The 25,548-nt window shown below is 35.9% G+C and overlaps 4 protein-coding genes across 7 annotated transcripts; 1 reads left to right on the top strand and 3 right to left on the bottom strand.

The window, feature by feature from the left end:
- Positions 1,296-1,912, bottom strand: LOC18771417 (defensin Ec-AMP-D1). The gene is made up of 2 exons (XM_020569117.1): positions 1,781-1,912; positions 1,296-1,648 (listed from the first exon to the last, which is right to left on the bottom strand). The coding sequence occupies exons 1-2, from the start codon at positions 1,842-1,844 to the stop codon at positions 1,455-1,457; spliced, it is 258 nt and encodes an 85-aa protein (XP_020424706.1). The 5' UTR covers positions 1,845-1,912; the 3' UTR covers positions 1,296-1,454.
- On the top strand, positions 3,066-8,084 carry LOC18770372 (cyclic nucleotide-gated ion channel 1). 4 transcript variants are annotated; one of them, XM_020567646.1, is made up of 8 exons: positions 3,066-3,335; positions 3,439-3,558; positions 4,193-4,703; positions 4,841-5,041; positions 5,918-6,198; positions 6,357-6,474; positions 6,584-6,836; positions 7,314-7,422. In XM_020567646.1, the coding sequence occupies exons 2-8, from the start codon at positions 3,521-3,523 to the stop codon at positions 7,325-7,327; spliced, it is 1,416 nt and encodes a 471-aa protein (XP_020423235.1). In that variant the 5' UTR covers positions 3,066-3,335; positions 3,439-3,520; the 3' UTR covers positions 7,328-7,422. The 4 variants fall into 4 exon arrangements, with proteins under 4 accessions (XP_020423235.1, XP_020423233.1, XP_020423232.1 ...); XM_020567644.1 differs by having other exon boundaries at positions 3,074-3,335; positions 3,484-3,558; positions 6,584-6,874; positions 7,314-8,084; XM_020567643.1 differs by having other exon boundaries at positions 3,074-3,335; positions 6,584-6,874; positions 7,314-8,084.
- On the bottom strand, positions 8,691-9,323 carry LOC18770058. The gene is made up of 2 exons (XM_020568968.1): positions 9,137-9,323; positions 8,691-8,959 (listed from the first exon to the last, which is right to left on the bottom strand). Exons 1-2 carry the CDS (start codon positions 9,321-9,323, stop codon positions 8,691-8,693), a joined length of 456 nt encoding a protein of 151 aa, XP_020424557.1.
- On the bottom strand, positions 10,444-11,441 carry LOC18771580 (uncharacterized protein At2g29880). The gene is made up of 2 exons (XM_007202963.2): positions 11,088-11,441; positions 10,444-10,992 (listed from the first exon to the last, which is right to left on the bottom strand). The coding sequence occupies exons 1-2, from the start codon at positions 11,439-11,441 to the stop codon at positions 10,444-10,446; spliced, it is 903 nt and encodes a 300-aa protein (XP_007203025.2).

The raw sequence follows: 25,548 nt of genomic DNA, 5'->3' as shown, positions 1-25,548 counted from the left end.
ACAGTTTTGAGAAAACTAGGACCAATATCAGAAGGCCTATGAGGAAAAATGGGCATTGATTCTTTGAATTCTATGGCCTTTTCTGAGTTCTAGGTAGGTGGGGGGGACCCTTCTGTGCTTTATTTTTTTCTTTACAGCCTGTGTAACCAATACTTTTCTACGTCTTTTGTTTTATATGTTTAGAAGATGCTATATAAATATAGAACCCAATTTGTTTCCCCGAGTTTTTCTCTCTCTGTGTTTTCTTATCTCCAATGGATCCCAAATAGATCCCATGGTGTTAGGGATCTCATCTCACAGGATATGGATACAAAGTTGAAACGAAAATAAACTTTAGTTAGTAAAAGCTGAAACTCGATAAATTTTCGAATAGTAACGTAATTCATATTCACTGGGATAAAATCCTAAGTTGACATGACATGTACTAATCACTTCCCACATCATAATTTGGATCCTATTGCCTTAATGGAAATGTATTGCAAATTTGCAATGACCAATTTTAAACCCTACCTCCCTAAACACAACTGTAAATTGGTCGTTTGGGCTGAAACTACAGAAATTAGGGGAATAACATAGTTGTGGGCTGGCTAGGCTTTAGCCAGACCCAAAGGTTTTTCAATTTCTCCTGCACTTTTAGCACACACCCTGACCAATTCTATATCTCAGCCCATCTTGTTTTGAAGTCATTTGGAAGTTTGAAGCATAGTAATTATAAAAGTATTAGGACTTAGTCAAGTTGATTAGAATACGGCTCTACTCTCCACCCGAGTTCAAATATTTATTCTAGTAATTTAGATTAAATTAAAATAAAATATCGCTTGTATAAAGAAAAGGTACTAGTTGGTGCATTTATAAAAGTAATTCCAGTACACGCCATATAATATAATCAGAAATGTTGTCTAATTTTACTCTTATTAAGAGTGGCCGTATAACACAAAGCAAATGCAGAGAGGTAAGCTACAAGCTTATAGCACTAAACTGAAGGTACACAAGAAAAAAAGTTAATTAACAAAGATATCTAGTTAACGCTTTAGAAAATTGAACTTCTAACCAAAATGAATGCGTAGAGTTTATGTAGCTGTATACCTAGAACTTGAGCTCATGCCTAAGCATGTATACACGAAGAGAGCCTAATAATATTACTTTATGTTAGCATAATCAACATTTAACGCATTGGTAAAATATTTAGAGTAATGTTAGAAAGATCACATTTGTGTATTATAGGGAAAAAAAAGTGTCATAGCATTAAGAAATGAACGATATGATTTTTATTTTATTTTATTAATAACAAAATAACTCACGCCTGGTTAGCGCATAAGAACAAAAACGAGGACACAACCCCAACATTTATATTAGGGCTAGTCATTTATTCGCTTAAACAAAACAATAAAAAGGGCAATAAATTTTCGTTCTTCTCGATCCCATGCACCAAAATAATTTTGTGTGTTTTATCACTAACATTTCTTAGTGCATGTACATCTCAGCCTGAAGCCAGCACATTTGCCTTCCAGGAAGCCCTCTTTTTTGCAAATATCTGCACAGTTGCTTGATCGGAAGCAAAGTCCCTTGAATTTCGTGCTCAGAGACTCACAAGTCCTCGAATTCTCCTTTGTTGCGGCCTTGCCCTCAGCAACCATTGGACCCATCCCTGCCAAAGATGCATCGATAAATTAACGAGAAAAGGTGGATTCAAACTTGAAACATCTTTTAATATTGGAAAGAAATATACCACTATATTCAAATATAAAGATAGAATTAAAACGAGGAAAGAGAAAAATACCAATAACCACAAAGAGCAGGACAAGGATGAAGACAGTTGAAAACATACGTCCGGATCGCTCCATCTTGAATTGTGTGTGTGTGTACTTGCACGCCTATGAAAAAGAGAGAGAGAGAGAGAGAGGGTTGTTGAATGTTGATTCAAGATGTCTTGATTCAAAGTTGAACCTTCTAAGGCCTTTTATATGGAGTTGTTATGAAGCAAATTAAGCACATTGCCGTGAAGGGCGGTCCTCGGTAAAAATAGAGAGTTGAAGGGCAAATTTCAGCTCCATGAACACCTCCTTATTTTGGCTCACCATTTTTTAGCATCCTACATTTGAGGAGAGCTCTATTCTCCTCCCTAAAATTAAAACAGTTCTTTTGTTAAAATTGGTCCTTGCAATACATAATCCTTGAAGCAAGATCAAATGATCATATCTTCAGTTTTTTTCTATAAAAAAATCACGACTAATGTTCTTAAAATGTTAATTATATATCGTTGTCCACTTAACACTGAATCATGAAGGCCATGGTAAGTTCCTGTTACATGTTTGGTTGATGCAGAGAAGTTAACGAATTAATAATGTAACATGAAAAAAAAATTACAAATTGCGAAGTTGACGACTTAATAATGTAACGCCATAATTTTCAAAAGTTAAATTATTAATGTTAAGTATTTGATTTGAAAAATAGACACATAGTTATATGAAAACAATGATGAAGAAGAAAATTTCTTTAAGCTATCTTATTGATGGAATAGACGACATTCTATTGGTAGATAATTTGGAGGGTGGTTCTGCTTGAAATCCAAATTGACCTACTTTGGCTATTTATTTATTTTTTTGTGTGTAAAATTATTATTTGCCAAATTGCATTTTCAGTCTATGTATGTGCTTTTGCCATTGCTACAGTATAACTTGTATGATTTAAAGTTTCGAATGAATGAATTAAAATTTTAATTTAAACAAAAGTTAGAAATTTTAAATTGGGATTTTTAGGTTAAATAGTTCCTAAATTTTGATCCAATTTGTATTTTAGTTCATAAATTCCCAAAATTGTTACGGTCGTCCTCTAACTTCAATTTCGTTAGAAATAAAGGTTCTATCCTTTGTTTTATCAAATTTATCTATTAAATTTAAGAATAAATGGGTCTATTTAAGTCAGATCCCAACACACATCGCGTGTTTGATCCAGACAGTGTGGTTAATATTATTATTTCCAACTTGCGCAAAGGTCTGAGTGTGGATCAGGAAATAATGTAAAAGCAGTGAGTACTATAAGATGGTATTTGTATTTGATAGAAGAAGACAAAGACTTAGAAAAAAGCATGGCCCATTGTCAACTCTTTTACTCTACTTTTTTCGTTTTTATAAACCATTTTTTGAGCTCAAATCCTCAGTTCTGTTCCTCTCTCACTCTCCCTACCTCTCCTCATGAGTTTCCAAGGCGACTTTCTAGATTCATTTTCTGCATCTTCTTTTCCTCTCTCTCTCTCTCTCTCTCTCTCTCTCTCTCTCTCTCATCCACCTTGTACCCCTAGAAGCTTACTGCCACTGTTATGAGCTTCAATTATTGTAAGTTAAATTCTTTCTTTAAATGGATCATCTCTTCAATCCCAGGTTCACAGAGCTTCACACTTACTCTAAATTTCAATGTTTTTTAATTTGGTTTTTGCAGTATGCTAGTTTAGCAAGCTTCCTAATCTTCTTGTTAATAGTTCAGACTTAGGAGGATATTGCATGATTAACAAGCTTCAGATATGGTCAACTCATGTGATATTGAAACAATTGTGTTAAGGTAATTAGTTTCTTTCTTTGACATATTTCATTTTTGCCCTTTAAATAAATTTTTATTGAAACAATATGACTTGGTATTTGCAGTGGCTTTTCAAAGTAATTCATATACATGTAATCATTTCAAAAGCTTAACTGTAAATATTATTTGTATCATATTTACTCGCTTTTATAATAATATCCTTAAAATAAAAATAAAAAAGCCAGAAATATAAATAATTGTTGTAACGTGGTCCAAGGGCCCAAGCCTATATGTATTGAATGGAAGGCCCACTTGTTTATTGGGTTCTAACTATTTGTTTTGGTTCGTTTTATGTCAATTGAATTTTAGAGGGTGAGTAACATATATAATAGAAGGATCATTTTGACATTTAAATACAGTCCTTTTTTGATAAGAGATTTTTAAATTATTTTATTTAAAGAATACTTTTTAAGATGCACTACGAATTTTATTTCAACGATCAAAATAATCCTAATTGTTTGATCACCTAAAATATGCTAAGAAACATGATAAAACTCAGACGAAAATGTGGTCAACCAAATGACTCAAAGATGGAGTAGTACGTACTAATCATGTAAGAGCTAATGTTTCTTTTGACGACGTGTGTGCAATTTTATGTTCCTTGTGTCTTTTTCAGTGTTCAACCTGACTGGGATTTAATTGAGGATCCAGGATGGGACTTAATAGAGGAGGTGAGGCCGAGACCGATTCTCACACACAGTGCACCGGCACGCCGGAGGTCATTAAAAGAAGAAATCCTCGACCGTCTCCTTTCAATATGGAAGAAGATATTAAAAATATCAAAGGAGTTTCTTGGACCTCTCCTTCCAATATGGAACAAGATATTTGTATTATCCTGTGTGTTTGCTGTTTTGATGGATCCTTTGTTCTTCTACACTCCTGTCATCAACGAGGACATGAAGTGTCTGGAGTTGGACAAAAACCTGAAGAAAATAGCTCTTGCTTTACGATCTGTTGCAGATCTCTTTTATCTTGTCGATATTATTTTTCAAATTTATCAACTCAACGTCACGTCCAAGATATCAATAAATGGTGCCACATTTCGTTTGGAAAGAGTTAAATCAGCTAAGAAGATTTTGCTGTCATGCATTGTAATTGACACTTTTGCTGTTCTCCCCGTTCCACAGGTAAGACCAGAATTTCTTGGACTGAATTATTTTTCAGTTTCTTTCAATATTTGACATGTATTTTTGAAAGTAGGAAAAGTATTTCCACACTATATTTTGAACTGTTGGCTAAAACAAATATTGCATTGTACGCGCAGGTAGTATTTTTCATATTTTTTACAAAAAGGAGAGGCTCAAGATCTTTCGTAAGGATGTTTATGAACTCTCTTATTCTATTTCAATATGTACCACGAGTTCTTCGCATCTATCTATCTGGCAATACTCCCAGTATACAGACTCGAGTAGGAATATTGGTTAAAGCTGTATTCAACTTTTTTCCATTCATCCTTGCTGGCCATGTAAGTTTCACTATACTGTTTCAAATCATTTCAACTTTAGACTATTAATGTGATTTATCAATGGTTAATTAGGTTGGTTTTCTCCAAAAGCATTTAGGTTCCCTGTAAATGAATAATCCAACAATGTATCTATGAATTATAAGAAATATTAAGAATCACTAATCACTAGTGTAAGGCGAGGGGATGCTTATCTTTATTCTGTAGATTATATTAAATATATATACAAACACACACATATGTATTACACACTTATTTGGATCCTTTGCTTCGATTTCTCTGCCATGATATGCTTGACTTTCAATATGAGACTTGTTGAGAGTGTTTGTCCCACATTGAAATGTTAAGGGACCTAGCCTGGGTTTATAAGGAGTTGGGCTACTCCCCCCCATTGCCAATTGGTTTCGGGGTGGAACCTCAACTTCCTTCATGGTATCAGAGCAAGGCTTCACGTGTTGGGCCCAACGGCCACACGTGCTCCCACGTCACCCAATATGTGTTGTCCACGTGTTAGGCTTGAAAGTTCGCCACACGTGCGGGGGCGTGTTGAGAGTGTTTGTCTCACATTGAAATGTTAAGGGACCTAGCCTGGGTTTATAAGGAGTTGGGCTACTCCCCCCCATTGCCAATTGGTTTTGGGGTGGAACCTCAACTTCCTTCAAGACTGACACACATCTGTTGAGCTAGCGTTAGGCACCAACTTTAGGACATAATTTATGTTTTGATGCTAATTACCTTGATTTCATAAATTTGAAGCTTTGTTCTTTAAGATTCAGTAATGTTATTTTTTCTCCCTTTCATGGAGTTGATAATTTTTTTATTCATACCTTTTGAATGTTCCGTGAAGTTAGATCATTAACTACCTTGTTGATCATACAGATACTTGGAGGCATATGGTATTTTTTCGCTATTCAACGAGAGAGAACTTGTTGGGAATATGGATGTCGCGAAAATGGATGTGGATCTGCTAATTTTGATTGTAATGATAATATATTTAGAAATGTCACGCTTCTAAATGTTTTATGCCCTACAAATCCACCAGATGCAACACTCTTCGATTTCGGTATATTTCTTGGCGCTGTTCAATCTGATATGCTGAGATCAACAAATTTTTCGAAGAAGTTATTGCAATGCTTTTGGTGGGGTTTACGAAATCTGAGGTTTGCAAAACTCCGCTCTTGATCTTTTTCATAATATTATATGGATACATCAACTTCTAGACACCAACTGGTGTCTAAAAATTGTTGTAATAAGTAGGTGTTCCTAGTATTACACCAAACTTTTGCGTCTAACATATTGCTCACTTCCACTTTTTCAGTTCTTTAGGGCAAAACCTCGAGCCCAGCAGTAGCAACCAGTGGGAAAACGTCTTTGCTGTTTTCACACTTTTAAGCGGCATGATGCTATTCTTAATATATCTCAATGCAACTTTGCAGGTAACCATTGGTTTGGTGCTGAATCTTTATATTAATTTAGCATGAATGCGTGTGTGTTTTCTGGAAGTTCATACAATGAAGCACTGAACCTACATTCTGTATGGAATAGACATTAAGTGTGCAGTTGGAGAAAATAAGATCAGATGAACGTATATTCAGACGGAAGATGCAGCTGATAAGTCCAGAGATCGATTTATGGTTATCTAAAAACGACCTCCCTAAGGATCTGAAGATGGTTTCAGGCCGAACAGAAAAACATCTCAGGACGGTAATCGTAGAAAACGTACAACGACACCTTCAAGAAAACAAAGATGTTGATGTGGAGAATATCCTCGCTGTTCTTCCCTTGAGACACAGAAGAGGTATCATGAGCCTTCTCCGCTTGACATCACTAAAGAAAGTGAGTATTATGCTAATTAACTAGCAAATTCAAAAGTAATTAATTGCATGAAGATATATTTGTGCGTGCCTGTAGATTTCTTGTGACGAGATTCAAAGGGATTGCCAGCGGGTTCAGTTCTTAATGCGGTTTAATTATACGTGTCACACCTACTTGTGCTCAAAAGATCATTTTAAAAAGAAGGCTGAAAATCTTAAGTTATTTAATCATCTAACTATGATTGAGTAAATAGACGAACACATTGTTTCCAAACATTGAACATTAAAATACTCTTATGTGGAAAAGTAAAAGTTAGATGATTCGGATCATTGAAATCTATTGCAAAGTGACCCCGTGACAAAGTGAAATATGTATTACAGAATCCTTCTTAAAAATCAGCAAAATGGGAAATCCGTTTGACAATAACAATCTAATTAACGTATATGATATTGATTGGTAGGTGTCGATGCTTGAAAGTATGGATGAAAAAGTGTTGAAAGCAATCAGCGAGCATCTTAAGCTGGAGACCTATAACGAGGGCAGCTACATTGTTTCAGAGGGGGAACCACTTGAGAAGATGATGTTCATCACACAAGGCACCGCATGGAGCTACCCACCTACACCTAGCAGTAAGGGTGGAATTACAATTACTTCCTCAGACACGAAGTGGCTTGAGAAAGGTGATTTTTATGGAGAAGAACTTTTAATTTGGGCATTAAAATCTACCCCCTCTTCTGAATTACCCATGTCGACTAGAATTCTTAAGTCCCAAACAAAAGTTGAAGCATTTGCTATAAGGGCTAAGGACTTGAAGACCATTGTTGCTAAGTTCTGGTGGCATTTTAGGACGGAGCTCCGTCACTTAGAGGATTTTCAATTAGAGCATTGGCGTAATTTGGCAGCTTCTTCCGTACAAGAAAATTGGCGCCGCTATTGTGCAAGGGCTAATAAGCGAAAGCTGCGAAATTGGAGGAGTAAATTTATCCAAATAAATTAGTAAAAAAAAAAAAAGGCAACTTAACTAGACAAAACGACTCCCTTATTAGTGGGGTGTATTCAATTAGGATTGTATAAGATTTTGAAAGATTTTTTCTAAGTGATAAATTTCCTGGAATTGTATAACTCCTATAGGTTTTACCAGGATTTTTAATAAACTTGTATAAACTTTTATTATAGACTTCCATACTTTTGTATGAACTTTTGTTATAAATTCAGATCAATTTGCATAGACTTTTATTACTCTTTCTTCCCAACACTATTTTCTTTACCTAGCCACTAGTCGACCACTGAAAGCTATTTTGGTTATATGATTCAGGTGCGTTGAAACCTGCATAGGTGGCATTACTCCTCCATGTATTAGATGTATTTTTATTAGCTGTTTCATGCTTTGGAGTTTGCCACTGCTGTGAGGAATTCCATGCAGTGGCTGACTTGGAACCATATTCATAGGTGGTGGAACTATTTCTACAGCAAGAAATGGTTAATGGCAATTGGAAAAGTATAACTGGCGTTCACGAACCCACCATGCGGTATAACTGGAAAAGTATAAATGGTTAATGGCAATTGGAACTATTCCATGCAGTCACGAACCCACCATAAATTAACGAAAAGCAAATACTATAAGGAATTCAAAGTAATTGGCGTTCATGAAAGTATAGTGACAAATTTATAACAAGTTTGAAAGCAATGCTGAAAGAAAAATATGCAGCATTCATTCGTTATCATTGTTGTCATTGTGGCCAATATCTCTCCATATATTCAAAGTTATATCAACTTTCCATTCATTAGCATGTGCTCGTTATTGTTCATGTGTTTGGAAAACTAGTTCAGAATTCCCTTAATTAACCGGTAATGACGAAGATGAAGAAGATTCATTCTCCAATTCAATAGGAAACTCGTCTGATCGACATTCCTTTCGAAGAAAGTTGTGTAGTCCAGCACAAGCTAACACTAGCTCTGTTTGTGTCCTATATGGGAATGGAGGTGCAGACTTGAAAATTGTAAATCGTGATTTAAATATACCAAAGATCTTCTCAATGACATTCCTCAAGGACTCATGACGAAGACTGAACAACTCAACTTCTTTTGCAGGGTCACGACCTTGACCTGCAAACTCTTGGAGATGATATCGAACATCTCAAAATGGAGCCAAAAATTGGCTGAGATTTAGAAATCCACAATCCACTAAGAAATATTTACCTGATAATTGAATACACATATTTTAGTATCCAATGTATGATCTAATGTAAATAGTAAATGAAAAAAGAAAAAGAAACAAAATACCTTGTGGCACTTTAAGTCCATTCCTCCTTGTTAAAGCATCATTTAGTACTCTTGAATCACGAGCTGAGCCCTCCCACCCACTAAGCACATATATGAATTCTAAATCAAAGGTACAAGCTGCTAATATATTTTGTGATATTGTTCCGTGACGATTACGATAACTGCTTACGTCACCTCTTGTTACCATTGCTGGAATATGTCTGCCATTGATCGCTCCAATGCAGTCCTGAAATAAATTCAAAGTTTATATTTTGATTTTTAAAATATTATATAAAAGTAAACAAGATGCACAAGACAACACTTACCTTAAAGTAAGGGTAAAACCTTGTACTTTCCCTAATGTGTTCAAAGCCTTTAAAACTTTGTTAAAACTTCTACTAGCAGTGAAGTGGGATCGACCAAATGTGTCACGTATTACAGAAAATATGTTATTTTGACCCACAACATGCAAAAATGTCGCAAGCATTTCTTCTACACAAATGAACCTTGTATCTTGTAACAATGTTTTTTCTCTAATAATACTTCACAACTTGTGAAACACATCTGGATACATTCTATACGTTTGTCGAAAATGCTCAGGATCATCACTCAAAGCATTATGTATATAATTATATCCTTTCCTAGTAACTATTCGCCAAGTTAATAGACGTTCAACATTTTTACTATGCATGATAATCATAAGCTCATTCAACGCATGAGCTACTGCTTGGATTGCCATTAATAAATACCTAATGATTTCATGAAGTTCTTCTTCCCTCTCAATTTCTTGCCTTTCAATTTGTTCTTCCTCCATTATATAAATTGATATTCGACCACCTGAAAAAAAATAATATTATAAGAAATCTGATCTTATAATTATGAATTTCTTTTGGGTTCATGCCCAACTCAAGACAAGGAGTCAAAAGACCAAGAGCAATGAAAGAATAGGAAAAGCTATCATGCAACCGTAATGCTCTTCCAAATAACAATAGGAAACCTATCATCAACACCCAATAACAAGTAGCCTAATTTAGAACCTGGAATAAAAACAATAACCAAGCACATATTACAACCAAGCAAAGCTATTCATCATCAATATAATAAAAAACAGTTCATCATCAATTTAATAAAAATTTAAGTCAATATGTCATATGCAAAATAAATAAAAAATAGAGTTTTTAAACATACTGTTTGATAAATCCTAATGCATTATCAAGCAAAAAACCACTTATCCCCAAAACCCACTCATTTTCAAAAACCACTCATTCCAAATTGTAGGATATCCAACTTGAGCGCTCTTTAGGGGACATCAACAAAAATGCTTCCTTCTATGTAGTAATATTCAACAAAGAAAGGGCTTTATAACGAGCACGTTCATCCATATTTGGAGTCTCCTTAATGACATCCCATATATAACTTTGCCTCTCCCTGTCTTTTTCCCTTTTTCCCAATAGGCTGTGGACTCCCTTGAAGTCGGTAGCAATTTCAGCAATGCTAAAACTAATTCTGTCCATACATGTCTCATATTGGCTACCATTCCCTTCATGCTCTGGTCTAGTTCGTTTTCTCTGGCTTGAGCTTTCTGAGGGACTTGTCCAAATATTGGCCTGAAAAGGTAAGGATGAAGAAGAATGTCCGAGTGGTGGATCTTGGTGTGATGCTTCATTATGATTTGGTACAAAGGCACGAGTGTCATTATCATAAACAAAGTCCTCTATTCCAACTTGTCTATCTTCCACCCCAAAAGTTCTTGCATCAGTACCATCACCCAATCCTAATGAGTTTTTTCCACTAACAGCTGCATTCCCAATGACAATTTGCAAATCCTCATAGTCCTCACAAGTTTTTGTTTGAATATGCCTGTGGGTTGGGTGGGACTACAAAAACAACAATTGAATAATAATTATTAATAATGAATTATGTACTTAGGTTACCACATAACGCATATTGAGAGAGAAGTTAAGAACCTAACCTTAAAGTAGTCTTCCCAAATTTCTTCAGGAGCAGTGAATTTCTTTGTGGTTGAGTCCCACCCAAACCCAGAGTTATGACGCATAAGCTGTGAATATTTTTGATATTCTCTCTTAAAGTATTTCAACCGACTTTGGTAATGACAATAGGTTTTCTGACACCCAAGTTTTTCATTAAGGATGGGAAGTATTTTGGTTTCTACTGTTGCCTTGCTTAGCACGCCATTGGCATCACGCCATCCACGAGATGCAACATCAACCATGAGCTGCAACAACATTTTGCTCTCTTCCACACTCCAAGCACTATAATCTTTCTTGGCTTTCCCTTTTCCAGTTACTTGTTCGCAATCTCCCATTTCTAATTATTATTATTACATATATATATATATAAACATGCAAATTATTGTTAGTTATACAAACAAGGATAACAATAGACTCATTATGATATACCAACACATAAAAACCAAGCCAACAAAAAAAGAAAATGCAGTTGTTTACGTATGCATCCATATAACCAGACAACAAATCACGAGACCCATCAAGCAATATCACATAAAAAGTGCAGAAAAACATAGCAAAATCCAAAACAGCCATCAACAGCACCCAAAGAAGATAACATAATAAACTCACTTTTCCTTCTCTTTCAGGATCTGGGTAATTGAAAAGGCATTGGATTTATGGATTCAAGTACATAAATATATAATAAAAAGATTATTAAACACTCACAGGGTGGAAAAAAAAAAACCTACAACTTATGGACTCAAATTGAGGCATCACGTGCTTAACAATGGTCAAAGCTTGCATTTTTTGCAATAGCACCAATTTATTTCCTATTTCCAAAGAAAAATTTCCACCAACTAAAGTTGTTATTCAACCAACCCACCATAGATGAATGGAGTATTGTCAAATGACTAGAAGAACTCACCTAGAGCCAACTCTGGATCCTCTCCAGTTGCCTCAGACAATTAAAAAAATATCCCGTTTCTTCCTTCCAATCCAAAGAAAAAAAAAAAAGAGCCAGTCATATTTTCACCTTGCTTGACAGTGAACTCGAGAAAGCTTCATCACCCTGGTTCTGATATTGTTTTAAGTGTGCAGATCCTCTCACTGAGATTGCCCAGCTACAGAGTCAGATACGAGCTCAGGCCCTAACCTAAGTCCAAGTTACCTATACGAGAAGGATACGTGGTTTACAGCATTTATTCAGAAAAACTAGACGACATGTACAAAATACACGAGCTGATGTCTATCACTGGAGATAACAAAGGCTGAAACAGAACCTACAAATCTCATGAATGGTTTAACATGTATAATGGATGTAGCAGACTTAGTGGTGGAGCATAAGAATGATATCTTTAACTTGCAAAAAATTCTCACTCTCCAACTGCATCCAGCAGCAAGTGATCAGAAGAATTTGTCAATCTTTGTGCATATTCCCAAGTGGAAAATAAGACGTGTGATCATTGAAAAGAATCCAAAGAGAGGGAGTTCATTGAAGGAGGAAGCAGAAAAGGAATTTGGACCCAAGATTTCAGTGGTGTGCAAGGATCGTAAGGCTATGAAAAAGTACCTTGCTTAATAAGTAGTTTTAGATGCAAACTACATAAAACTAAAATTTTAGATCTAGGACTGTTAGGAGGTAGAAGATCACAAGAGTTGGAAAATTCTGTATATCTTATAAGTAGTGGAAGTCAAAGTTGAGGGGTCAAAACTCTTTTCGACAATAATTGCTTGAAACATTATTCATTAGATTTATAATTTGCATTTCAATATCTAACTCATGTTGTTACAAAATTTATACTTAAATCAATTTTGACTTACTCTTCAAAGCACATTTTTGAGAGGACAAAACCTAATGAAACCGATCCTTTTTTATTTTATTTTTAATATATCTGAATTTCCGGGCCTTACATTTACACTTCTAAGCCTTCCTCTCTCCTTTGTATCTGCACACGAACAAACAGAAATGGTAATCTTTATCTACCGTGTATACCAGAAGAAAGTTTTCTAGATGGGTGTAAGTCAGCACAATTACAACTTTAGTAATGTAGCAGTCTATGATGGTGGACGTTTAGCCATAGGGTTACAGTTAATTAGACTAATTAACCTTAAATAGTAATTTCATGACTTTGACTTTATCAAATTTCCATCATTTTGCTCATCTTTTCCGGAAAGCTCCACTTTCCAGAGAAAATGTCTGCACAAGTTCCCTGAACAGAGTATCTTTGGGTAAGAATCTGTACGTATATTTTATTTAAATTAAAAGCGTTTCTTGTTCGAATTTTGTTGTTTCTTTAAGACGTAATTTTCTTCATCTTTTTTTAGAGGTACTACAACTTTCCTGAGAAACTCTACTTTCTCGAGAAAATGTCGGGAATGTGATTGCATGGATGCAAGGGGCTTGGGGAATGGAAAAACAGGTTAGCAAATACATTCATTAACTATATTTGGTATAGATGTTGTATAGAGTAGAGTCATTCAACTTATGATATGGTTTCCATTCAATATTCAGAGAATTCAGACCCATAGATCCCAGAGTTCCAACTTGACGAGATATTAAAATTGATTGTGTCTAAACCCAGACTCAACTATCGCAATAGTCTTATGCCGCCAAAACTCCGTATACACTCTGAAATCTAAGTATTAGACCACTAGAGATCTACACATTTGTTAATAACTCATACCATCACTACGAGCCGAGCTTATTGTAAATCGCCACATGGCCGTAGCAAACTAGGTCACTTATATACCGACCCGATCATATACGATTTAGGGGGTGTCGTCGCCGATCTTCCCAGTCGGAATGCAGCTCAAGGAGTCGGCCAGTGCTCGGGTAATTGAATATTTACTCGACCACTGAGCTGAGCATTCTAACCAGAAGCGTGTTACGGACTAGTAGACTCGACCAGGCTCCTGTCAGGTCCATCACTTCGCCCCTGAGATAGACAGTCTGGCAAGCAAGAATGGTTGATTAAGTGCACATCATATCCCCAACCACGTGTCGCCTTGACCGTTGGCCTCCGAGTGAACAGGCTGGTGATGGAGAGGGATCATTTAATGCATCTCCCATTCTTGATCGCCTGTCGCTTCGCCACTTGACCCTTGTCCAGTAATATGGTGATCAAGGACAGAACATTGAATGTGAATCGGGCTATGAGGATAGGGGAAAAGATCTCTTCCATAAATATCTTGGCCTCTCATTCTCTCCCTATAAATACCCCTAACTTATCTCTAGACAAAAGTAATAAGTTTTTGACCTAAAAAGATCCACATTGTGTAAACCCTACATCCATTCTCCCCATACTTAAATCAGTTTCCGACCTAACCATCGGAGAGGGCTCAACTGGGATCAACCCCAGTTCACCTTGGTTCTGATATTGTTCTAAGTGTGCAGATCCTCTTTCGGATATTGCCCAGCTACAGGGTCAGATACGAACTCAGGCCCTAACCTAAGTCCAAGTCACCTATACGAGAAGGATACGTGGTTTACAACATTTGTTCAGAAAAACTAGACGACATGTACAAAATACATGAGATGATGTCTGTCACTGGAGATAACAAAGGCTGGAACAGAACCTATAAACATCTCATGAATGGTTTAACATGTATAATGGATGTAGCAGACCTGGTGATGGAGCATAAGAATGATATCTTTAACTTGCAAAAAATTCTTACTATCCCACTGAATCCAACAGCAAGTGATCAGAAGAACTTACCAATCTTTGTGCATATTCTCAAGTGGAAAATAAGACGTGTAATCATTGAAAAGAATCAAGAAAGAGGGAGTTCATTGAAGGAGGAAGTAGAAAAGGAATTTGGGCCCAAGATTTCAACGGTGTGCAAGGATCATAAGGCCATGAAAAAGTACCTTGCTTAATAAGTAGTTTTAGATGCGAACTACATAAAACTAGAATTTTAGACCTAGGACTGTTAGAAGGTGATAGGTCACAAGAGTTGAAAAATTCGGTATATCCCATAAGTAGTGGAAGTCAAAGTTGAGGGGTCAAAACTTTTTTCAACAATAATTGCTTGAAACATTATTCATTAGGTCTATAATTTGCATTTCAATATCTAACTCCCGTTGTTACAAAATTTATACTTAAATCAATTTTGACTTCCTCTTCAAAGCACATTTTTGAGAGGACAAAACCTAATGAAACCAATCCTTTTTTATTTTATTTTAAATATATTTGAATTTTCGGGCCTTACTCTTACACTTGTAAACCTTCCTCTCTCCTTTGTATTTGCACACACACAAACAAGAATGGTAATCTTTATGTACCATGTATACCAGAAGAAAGTTTTCTAGATGGGTGTAATTTATCCCAATTACAACTTCAGTAATGTAGCAGTCTATGGTGGTGGACTTTTAGCCATAGGGTTATAGTTAATTAGGCTATTTAACTTTAAATAGTAATTTCATGACTTTGACTTTATCAAATTTCCATCATTTAGCTTATTTTCCCGAAAAGCTCCACTTTCTAGAGAAAATGTCTGCGCGGGTTCCCTGAACAGAGTATCTTTGAGTAAGAATCTGTACTGTATATTTTATTTATATTAAAAACATTTCTTGTTCAAATTTTGTTGTTTCTTTAATACGTAATTTTCTTCATCGTTTTAGAGGTACTACAACTTTCCTGAGAAACTCTACTTTCTCGAGAAAATGTCAGGACTGTGATCGCATGGATGCAAGGGGCTTGGGGAACCGAAAAGCAGGTCAGCAAATACAGTCATTAACAATATTTTATATATGGATGTTGTATAGAGTAGAGTCATTCAACTTATGATATGGTTTCCATTCAATATTCAGAGTCTTCTGACCCAGAGATCCTAGAGTTCTAACTTGACGAGATATTAAAATTGGTTGTACTTAAACCCAGACTCAACTATCGCAACAGTCTTAGACCGCCAAACTCCGTATACACTATGAAATCTAAGTATCATACCACTAGAGATCTACACATTTGTTGATAGCTCATACCATCACTACAAGCCGAGCCTATTGTAAATTGCCACATAGCCATAGCAGACTAGGTCACTTGTATACCGACCCGATCATATACGATTGAGTGGGTGTCGTCGCCGATCTTCCTAGTCGGAATGCAGCTCAAGGAGTCGGCCAGTGCTCAGGTAATCGAATATTTACCCGACCACTAGGCTAAGCATTCTAATCAGAAGCGTGTTACGGACTAATAGACCCGACCAGGCTTCTGTCAGGTCCATCACTTCACCCCTAAGATAGACAGCCTAGCAAGCAAGAAGGGTTGATTAAGTGCACATCCCATCCCCAACCATGTGTCGACCTGACCGTTGGCCTCCAAGTGAACAGGTTGGTAATGGAGAGGGATCATTTAATGCATCTCTCATCCTTGATCGCATGTCACTTTGCCACTTGACCCTTGTCTAGTAATATGGTGATCAAGGACAGAACATTGAATGTGATTCAGGCTATGAAGATAGGGGTAAAAGATCTCTTCCTTAAATATCTTGACCTCTCATTTTCCCTCATATAAGTACTCCTCACTTATCTCTAGACAAAGGTAATAAGTTCTTGACCTAAAAAGATCTACATTGTGTAAACCCTACATCCATTCTCCCCATACTTAAATCAGTTTCTGACTTAACCAACGGAAAGGGCTCAACTGAATGTGCAGATCTTCTCTCGAAAATTGCCCAGCTACAGGGTCAGATACGAGCTCAGGCCCTAACCTAAGTCCAAGTTACCTATACGAGAAGGATACATGGTTTACAATATTTGTTCAGAAAATCTAGACAACTTGTACAAAATACACGAGCTAATGTCTGTCACTGGAGATAACAAAGGCTGGAACAGAACCTACAAACATCTCATGATTGGTTTAACAAGTATAAGGGATGTAGCAGACCTGGTGGTGGAGCATAAGAATGATATCTTTAACTTGCAAAAAATTCTTACTATCCTACTGAATACAGCAGCAAGTGATCAGAAGAACTTGCCAATCTTTGTGCATATTCTCAAGTGAAAAATAAGACATGTGATTATTGAAAAGAATCCAAAAAAAAAGGGAGTTCATTGAAGGAGGAAGCAGAAAAGGAATTATGAATATTATATATATATTGGATAATGCGATCACTATTTTGAATATGTCAATTTAAATTAAAGTAATTAAAAAAAATCATACAATTAAATTAAATTTAAAAAGTCAAAATTTGAATAAATTAATATAATTAAATTAATATTAAAGAAATACTAAAACAAAAAGTCAAAAACCTTGCGCAAGAAAATATTTCGTCGTGCAAAAATTTGGGCGGGTACAAAAAATGGGACACTGGAATTTTTTTTTTAGCCTTTACACGACCAATATTTTTCGTCGCACAACACTTTGCTCAACTAATACTTTTCGTCGTGCAAAACTTTGCGCGACCAATATTTGTCTTCGCCCAAAACTTTGTGTGTTTTCGTCGCGCAAACCCTTTCTTTACGAGTTTTGCACGACGGACCATGCTCGACGAAATTGTACTTTGTGCAACAAACTTATTTCGTCGCACAAAGTGTTTTTTGTAGTAGTGTCTTGAGAAACAGAAAATCCATCTCGCAGTCTCAATATGTATATGGACAAATGGAAGGACATGCCTCGATACATTTTATAAATTATAAGGAAACCGCAATGTGAAACTGGTATGAAATTTAGAAATTCACACATTTTCTTTAATTTGGACCATGTAATGAGCTTGGGTTGACCTACGTGGCCCATATATCTTTGTGCGAGACATAACTCCTTGCTGATCTACACATTATAACGTGTAAAATGATTTTATTGAATCCCCAAATTTGCTTTCCGGGCTCCTCAAATTTGATGTTTTGATTGTTCACATTACTTGAGCTACATATCTACAAACAAAGCACTAAAAGATTTTTTTAGTAAAACTTCGACACCACGATGACACATTTATTGAAAATCAAGAAATACAACGGAGGACATGAAATTAATCTCAATCCAACGAATAATACAAAAGGACGTCTTAAATAAAATTAGGATCCACCTCAACCCAAATCAACGAACTTCTTTAAACAAACCAAATTTAGCCAATCTATGTTGAATATGTCCAAAAGCACTAACAATATGTTATAGTCAATTAGATTTATGCCAAACAGGAATCCGGATTAATTGGGTATGTTTCAATCAAATTGCAGGAGGATTATAGTCATTTTATAACTTGAAGACAAACATGGTTTTCTATCAAAAGGCAGTTAAGAAGCCAAGTGAGAAGTGGATCTTTTGAAATCTGAACTGGGAATTTGTGTAGAGCCAAACAGAAAGGATAAACCTGCCATTCAACGTGGTTGACAGCTGAAACAGAAATCATAGGAAATTGCAGAACAATGCAAAACCAACCACAGAGATTTACTATATTTAGAAACTGGAAAAAGGTCGCTTCTGGGGCCCACTTAGGAAAAATGAATTGGGTGCAATTATGAAGCCCATATCGGCCTTCTCCCTAAAATTAAGGATCCATATTGATACTATTCCCATTGATCGAAACAAAGCAAAAGTCTCAAAAGCCATTGCTAAATTTAGCAAAAATCTTTTTACCTCCCCCACCATTTCCCCACACAAAAATTAATGCATGAAATTTTGGTGTTCAAAAGATGCCCCATGAGATTCCTCACCACTTACAATTTCCAACCAAAAGACAATCCTTACACTACAGATTTTGCTCAATGTTCCTAATTTTGTCTGAGTTCTACTTATTTTTTAACTTCTTGATGTAAAGTAAACACATGAATCCTCTATAGATGAAATTCAATTCCTATAAGAATTCAAATTCCTAATTAGTAAACACACCATAAGGTAATTTTGTATACGCGTGAATATACTGCATTCAGTACTAATACATACTTTTTTGAAACCCACAAGTATACGGAAAGTCATACATAATTTTCTTAGCGTCAACATCACAATGCGTAGTAAATTTCGAATAAAATGGATAATCAACTAACTCCTATAGGAGATGAGGGAAAAAAAAAAAGGCTCATCTAATTGAAACTACCCATGGCCAAGAGTGATAGTCTGATAGATGACATCAACAACACAACAGAAGACCCGTTATGATTGGTTACTGCATATATTAATTAGGCACACTTGATTAAACTTGGTAGAATCTAATACTTTAAATAGTTGGAAAACCCAACTTAATGTACCCCAAAAGTGTAACACATACATGAATCTGATCAAATATAAACAATGCAATTTGATTTTCATAAAAGAAAGACGCATATTGCTATTTGACTTTGTTTATTGTAAAGTTTTTTTTGAAGAAAAGTTGGTTTCAAATGATTTGAATAATTAATTGCTCCATTAAGGAACATTCCCTATTCGAGGGCAACAACATTCGGCCACCATACCCTTTGATTAGTTATACATGATATTGATAAACAACTACATTTGCATCTCTGCTGAATATGTCCAACTTCCACATTTATATTTTCTAACACAATCTGATGGCTCATTAATTTCCCAACATAATTTTTTTTTATTTTATAGATTTTTATTATAAATGATTTATGAGGTTTGCAAAATTATCACTTTTTGTCCTTAACGTTTTTTTTGTGGCACTAATGGTCCCTAAGGTTCCCTCCACACATCAAAATAATCCATATTGTTAGCTTCAATCAAATTTTCTGTTAAATTGATGATGTGGCACATGTGTGGAGTCCACACATCCAATGGTATACAGCCACATGACTTTAAATAAAATAAAATATATTTTAAATATTTTAAAACTTAAAATCCAAAAAAACAAAAACTAGAATACATGCACCGTTCCCTTTGCGTTCTCCCTCTGTCAACGTCTCCCCCCCTCGCAGACCCACTCTTTGCCTCTCTCTCCCTCCTCTTCCGCTCGTAGAGGGAGAACATAGAGGGATGGTGCATGTCTTTTTATCTTTATTTATTTATGGATTTAAGTTTTAAAATATTTTATATTTTATTTAAAGTCACGTGGCTATATACCATTAGATGTCTGGGTTCCACACATGTGCCACGACAGTAATTTAATAGAAAATTTGATGGAAGCTAATGACAAAGACCATTTTGATGTGTGGAGGGTAACCTTAAGGACCATTAATGTCACAATAAAGATTAGGGACGAAAGACGATAATTTCGCAAACTTTGAGGACCATTTATAATGAAAAGGTTTTTTGTTTGTTTTTGTTTTGTTTGTTGTAATGGTGTTTGTAGGACACAAACCCAACTAACAAGATGTGCGTAGTTGACCTATACACATTTCTAATTAAAAAAAGTCAACCAAATATGTATTCCTATTCTTCATGGAGTGCATAGATATATAGGATTTTTTTTCTTTCAAAATAATATATAGCTCGATTCATTGAATTTGATCATATTTCTCAATCATTAATTTTTTCCGTGTCAATTATCATTATCTTGGTAAATAAATACGCGAGCATATTCTCAAAAGAGCAATTAATTAAACAGATATATAATTGTGGAACCTAGATAAATATATAATTGAGAAATGTTGTCTTGTTAGTACAACAGTTTAAAATCTTGTGTCGCTAAATCTCTTGACCATAATTGGTACGGTAGATTTTGTTAAATTTAATGTGTCGTTTAGATATAGAACCTACAATGTTTTTTTTAATATAGGTGATAGTCTAAACTATAACGGGAGAGAGTTTCTCACATACACACACACACTACCAAGGTGCTATAAAGGTTCGAACTTGAGGCAACTAGTCTGCAAGTTAGTATCCTTTTTCACTCGACCCAATTATTCAAACTATAGAGAAGAAAAGTGTAATTTTGCCAAGTTTATTGTAGTAGCCCTCATTATATTGCAGAGTTGCTTCTCATTAGAATAAAAAACTTAAAATTTTGGAAATATATGGTAGTAAGTAAACTGACAAAGGAGAGGTCTCAAGATAACATAACAAAACCAGTAGTAGTGGAGTGGAATATGGTAGTTAAAGGGAGATGGACTAATATAATTTTTTTTTCTTAATCCATATAATTAACTAGTACTATATATTGACCATTCAAATGCAGGTGAATTATTGCAACTAGGTCAATAATTAACTCCAAATACTAATTATTACCCGGTTCGTAATTAACTAGTAAATTAGCAACTGTTATAAAAAAAAAAAATCACACGTCAACCAATAAAATATATAGCTAGATTTCTTGGTAGATTACTTAATTATTTTCATAATGCATGCCTTAAGTTCCTCAACTATAAACTCGTACGTGCCGGTTCACATTTGTCAACTTGAGGATTTCATTACAATTAAACTCACAGATTAATTGCTATAAACAATGAGAGTCAATGGCATATGTGTCATGTCAAAATGTTGATCATGAATGCTTCAAGTGTTGGCACACATGTTTTTAATGAAATTGGGGTTTATTTGGCATTTTAATGTCATTTTCAGGTTGGAAATGTCGACTCAGCCAATGAAAAGGATTTGGTAGAAACCCTAGCTACTTCAATTGATGGCCTTAATTATTAAGAACACATCACAATCACAATTATAATTATTAATTGTTTACTAATTCGTCGACGTGATATGATCCACCTAATCCATAAGTTTTTTGTATTTTTCTTTTTTATTTTTATATACGTCATCATTCATCAAGTTGTCTGTTTCGAGAGGTAGGGTTGAACCATGGCCAAAAGAAATTAAAGATTAGGAATTAGGGTTAGAGTGGGGTTCCGGCAAGAACAAAACAAATATATAATTAAATGAAGAGGTATTCAAACCCTTATGCTTTAGGTCAAAGGGGTTTTTTTTTTGTGTGTGTGTGTTTTTCCTTGCCCCTCTCTATTTACCTATACATATACCAAAAACCCTACAACTTCCTTGATAATGATAGTCTACATAATAAGAAGCAAATATTCAAAGCCTATATGCTTATATAACATATAGTCCCCATCTTGAGAACTTCACAATTCAAAAAATCAGCAAAATAAAAAAATGCTATGATCGGTTCAGTTCCGTTCATAACATGAATTTACAAAAAATAAAAATTAGACCGAACCAACCCAACCAATCCGATTCTGCCAGTTTGGCCGGTTCATCAGTGGAAATGTCCAGCTTTACATATATAGGTGATCTAACATGCTGCATGTAGTCCTTTATATGTTAAAACATTTGGTGCCACGTACGTATGGGTACAACACAATTTAAGTTTAATACATTTCAATTGTCAAAAACGTGAGCTAAACTTTTCATACTAGAATATATGATCTCATGCTTCAAATGAGTGGACTCTATTAGATCATTGTTTTGACTTTGATAACAAATATTAGAAATTAAGTAACATATTTAAGCCTTATTTATATACTTGGAGATATAAATAACAAGGGTCCTCAAAATTTAATGAACGTAAGTAGAGAGAGTGCAGCTCCATGAGTTTAGGGTCAAGCGAGGAAGGAGGGTGTGAGGTGAAAGGGTAGTCTTAGATTTGATTCCCGTTGTAACAAAGGAAAAAGTGAAACATAAGGCTAGAGAGATTTAATGTGATTATATTTTCGGTTACAAGTAACCTAGAAATACTTGAAACATATAGAGAGTACATATTGCTAAAATATGAAAATTATGAGAGAATATTTGTTTGTGGGAATTTTCTGTGTATTCTTCTCCTTATAGGAGGTCATATTTATAATACAACAAAACCTGAATGGGCAAGTAAATAATAAATTCCTAAATCTATTTACAGTAGGAAATCAAGAGTTAAAGTAAATCAATTACAATTATAATAGGAATTCTTGGTGTGTAAGGAAAGTAAGTCAATATCCACAAGTCACGCCAACACTCCCCCTCACGTTGGTGCATAGATGTCGCCAATGCCCAACTAATCCAGTGAATTGTGGAATGCTTTACTGGAAATTGCCCTTGTCAAAATATCCGCAAATTGATCCTCGGATTTCACAAAAGGAAACTGAAACACTTTAGCCTCAAACTTCTGCTTGATGAAGTGTCGATCCACCTCAACATGTTTAGTACGATCATGTTGAACCGGATTTTGTGCAATGGCTATAGCAGCCTTGTTGTCACAAAAGAGATTCATTGTGGATGTAGGTTTATACCCAAGTTCAGTAAGCAGCTTTCTTAACCAAAGAAGTTCACAAATCCCTTTAGTCATGCCTCTGAACTCGGCTTCTGCACTGGATAAAGCTACTACATTCTGTTTCTTACTCCTCCATGTCACCAAATTACCTCGCACGAATGTGAAGTAACCCGATGTGAATTTTCTATCTGTTACATTACCTGCCCAATCTGCATCTGAATAACCATCAATATTTAGATGACCATGCTTTGAGAACATAAGTCCTTTTCCAGGTGCAGACTTCAAATATCTAAGTATCCGAAGAACTGCATTCATGTGGTCTTCACTTGGAGAGTGCATAAATTGACTGACAACACTCACTGCATAAGCAATGTTTGGTCGAGTATGTGACAAATAGATCAATCTTCCCACTAACCTTTGGTATCTTTCTTTGTTAGTTGGAACTTGATCCGGATATTCTCCAAGATGATGATTCTGAACAATAGGAGTGTCCGCAGGTTTGCAATCTAGCATTCCTATGTCCGTCAACAAGTCCAAGACATATTTCCTTTGAGAGAGAAATATGCCTTGCTGCGATCGAGCCACCTCAATTCCCAAGAAATACTTGAGTCCACCTAGATCCTTCATCTCAAACTCAGTAGTCAAATAGTCTTGTAGCTGTGATATTTCCTGTTTATCATTCCCAGTAATAATCATATCATCAACATAGATTATTAATGCTGTTACCTTCCCTTTTCGATGTTTCAAGAACAGAGTATGATCTGAGTTGCACTGTTTGAAACCATTGTTCTTCATTGCCATGGTGAACCGTCCAAACCATGCACGTGGTGACTGTTTCAATCCATACAATGCTTTTCCTAACCTGCAAACTGTTCCAGTCTATGTAGTATTATATCCAGGAGGAATGTCCATGTACACCTCCTCCGTGAGTTCGCCATGTAGAAAAGCATTCTTTACATCAAACTGGTGTAGTGGCCAATCCAAATTAGCTGCAAAGGACAATAAGACTCTGACGGTGTTTAACTTTGCAACTGGTGCAAAAGTTTCTTCATAGTTTATACCATAGGTCTGTGTGTACCCTTTTGCCACAAGTCTTGCCTTGTATCGCTCGATAGATCCATCTGCATTATGTTTTATAGTGAACACCCATCTACATCCGATAGTCTTTTTTCCTCGTGGTATAGTCTCCAATGTCCAAGTCTGATTTTTCTCAAGAGCTTTCATCTCCTCTTTTATAGCTTGGACCCACTTAGGATCTTTCAATGCTTCAGAGACCTTGGTTGGAATATGGATAGCAGACACATGATGCACAAAAGCCTTGAGTGGTTCAGACAGCTTCTCAGTGGATACATGATTTGCAATTGGATACTTGGATGTCTTGCCAATATCAGGTGAATAACGGTTTGGTGGCTTCCCACGATTTTGTCTGAAAGGTAATTGATATCCAATAGTTTTATCCTCTAAATGCACAAGTCTAGTAGGAGTATTTACCTCAAAGATATTCTCAGGAGATTGGTTCGTTGGTACTGTTGAATGAGAGGGGGGGTCTTCATCTTGTTGTTCTGAGTTATCTGTAAGAGTATGACTCGCATCAAAAACATCTTCGCAAGGGTTAGGCGATCGATCGTTGTTTGGCAGAGAGCATTCGCACGTGCCAGACTCGGGACGATTGATTGTTATTGTTTCTTGGCCGAGAGCAATCTTCGTGCATAGATGAATATCCTCATGTTCCAAGCTGCTCCAATTGAGCTCTTCACTCGGTATCTCCCCCTGAAGAGTACAATTGGATGCTGGGTCATAGAAGAACATATCTGATTCTAGAAAGGTGACATCCAAAGTGACATAGGTTCGCCGGGTAGGAGGGTGATAACATCGGTAGCCTTTCTGATGAGTGGCATAACCCAAAAAAACACAACGAAGCGCACATGGATCAAGTTTGCTTCGTTGATTTTTGTGGAGATGAACGAAGGCCACACAGCCAAAAATGCGAGGGGTAAGCACCAAAACAGAGGGCAGAGGCCCATGTTGCGCGAGCACTTGTAATGGAGTTTTGAAGTTCAAGACCCCAGAGGGCATGCGGTTGTAAGGTGGACAGCAGTGACGACAGCATCATCCCAGTGATGACGAGGAACATGGCCACCAATGAGAAGAGCACGGGCTGTTTCAAGGAGATGACGATTCTTCCCGTTCGGCAACACCATTTTGTTGGGGTGGTCTGGGGGCAAGTTGTCTCATGAATAATGCCATGTGTCTGGAAGTAAGTCTGAAAATCATGATTAACAAATTCTCCACCGTTGTCAGAGCGAAGAATCTGATCGAGCATGGAACTGTGTTTCATCTGTTGTGAAAGATGGACACGGAAATACTCATTCTTATTTTTCATCAAATAAAGCC

Source organism: Prunus persica, chromosome G7 (assembly GCF_000346465.2).
Source record: "Prunus persica cultivar Lovell chromosome G7, Prunus_persica_NCBIv2, whole genome shotgun sequence".
Lineage (NCBI taxonomy): Eukaryota > Viridiplantae > Streptophyta > Magnoliopsida > Rosales > Rosaceae > Prunus > Prunus persica.
Note: the sequence above shows the minus strand (reverse complement) of the source record. Positions and strands in the feature narration are given on the sequence as shown.

What these genes read in the sequence shown, in the direction of transcription:
- LOC18771417 (XM_020569117.1), bottom strand. Translation starts at nt 1,844, where the DNA reads ATGGAGCGATCCGGACGTATGTTTTCAACTGTCTTCATCCTTGTCCTG. An exon ending in CCTGCTCTTTGTGGTTATTG is followed by an intron (nt 1,649 to 1,780) that starts GTATTTTTCTCT and finishes CATCTTTGGCAG; the next exon opens with GGATGGGTCCAATGGTTGCT.
- LOC18770058 (XM_020568968.1), bottom strand. Translation starts at nt 9,323, where the DNA reads ATGGTAACAAGAGGTGACGTAAGCAGTTATCGTAATCGTCACGGAACA. An exon ending in TGGACTTAAAGTGCCACAAG is followed by an intron (nt 8,960 to 9,136) that starts GTATTTTGTTTC and finishes AAGAGTTTGCAG; the next exon opens with GTCAAGGTCGTGACCCTGCA.
- LOC18771580 (XM_007202963.2), bottom strand. Translation starts at nt 11,441, where the DNA reads ATGGGAGATTGCGAACAAGTAACTGGAAAAGGGAAAGCCAAGAAAGAT. An exon ending in TTTGGGAAGACTACTTTAAG is followed by an intron (nt 10,993 to 11,087) that starts GTTAGGTTCTTA and finishes TTGTTTTTGTAG; the next exon opens with TCCCACCCAACCCACAGGCA.
- LOC18770372 (XM_020567644.1), top strand. Translation starts at nt 3,521, where the DNA reads ATGGTCAACTCATGTGATATTGAAACAATTGTGTTAAG. An exon ending in CATTCATCCTTGCTGGCCAT is followed by an intron (nt 5,042 to 5,917) that starts GTAAGTTTCACT and finishes TTGATCATACAG; the next exon opens with ATACTTGGAGGCATATGGTA. An exon ending in ATCTCAATGCAACTTTGCAG is followed by an intron (nt 6,475 to 6,583) that starts GTAACCATTGGT and finishes TGTATGGAATAG; the next exon opens with ACATTAAGTGTGCAGTTGGA.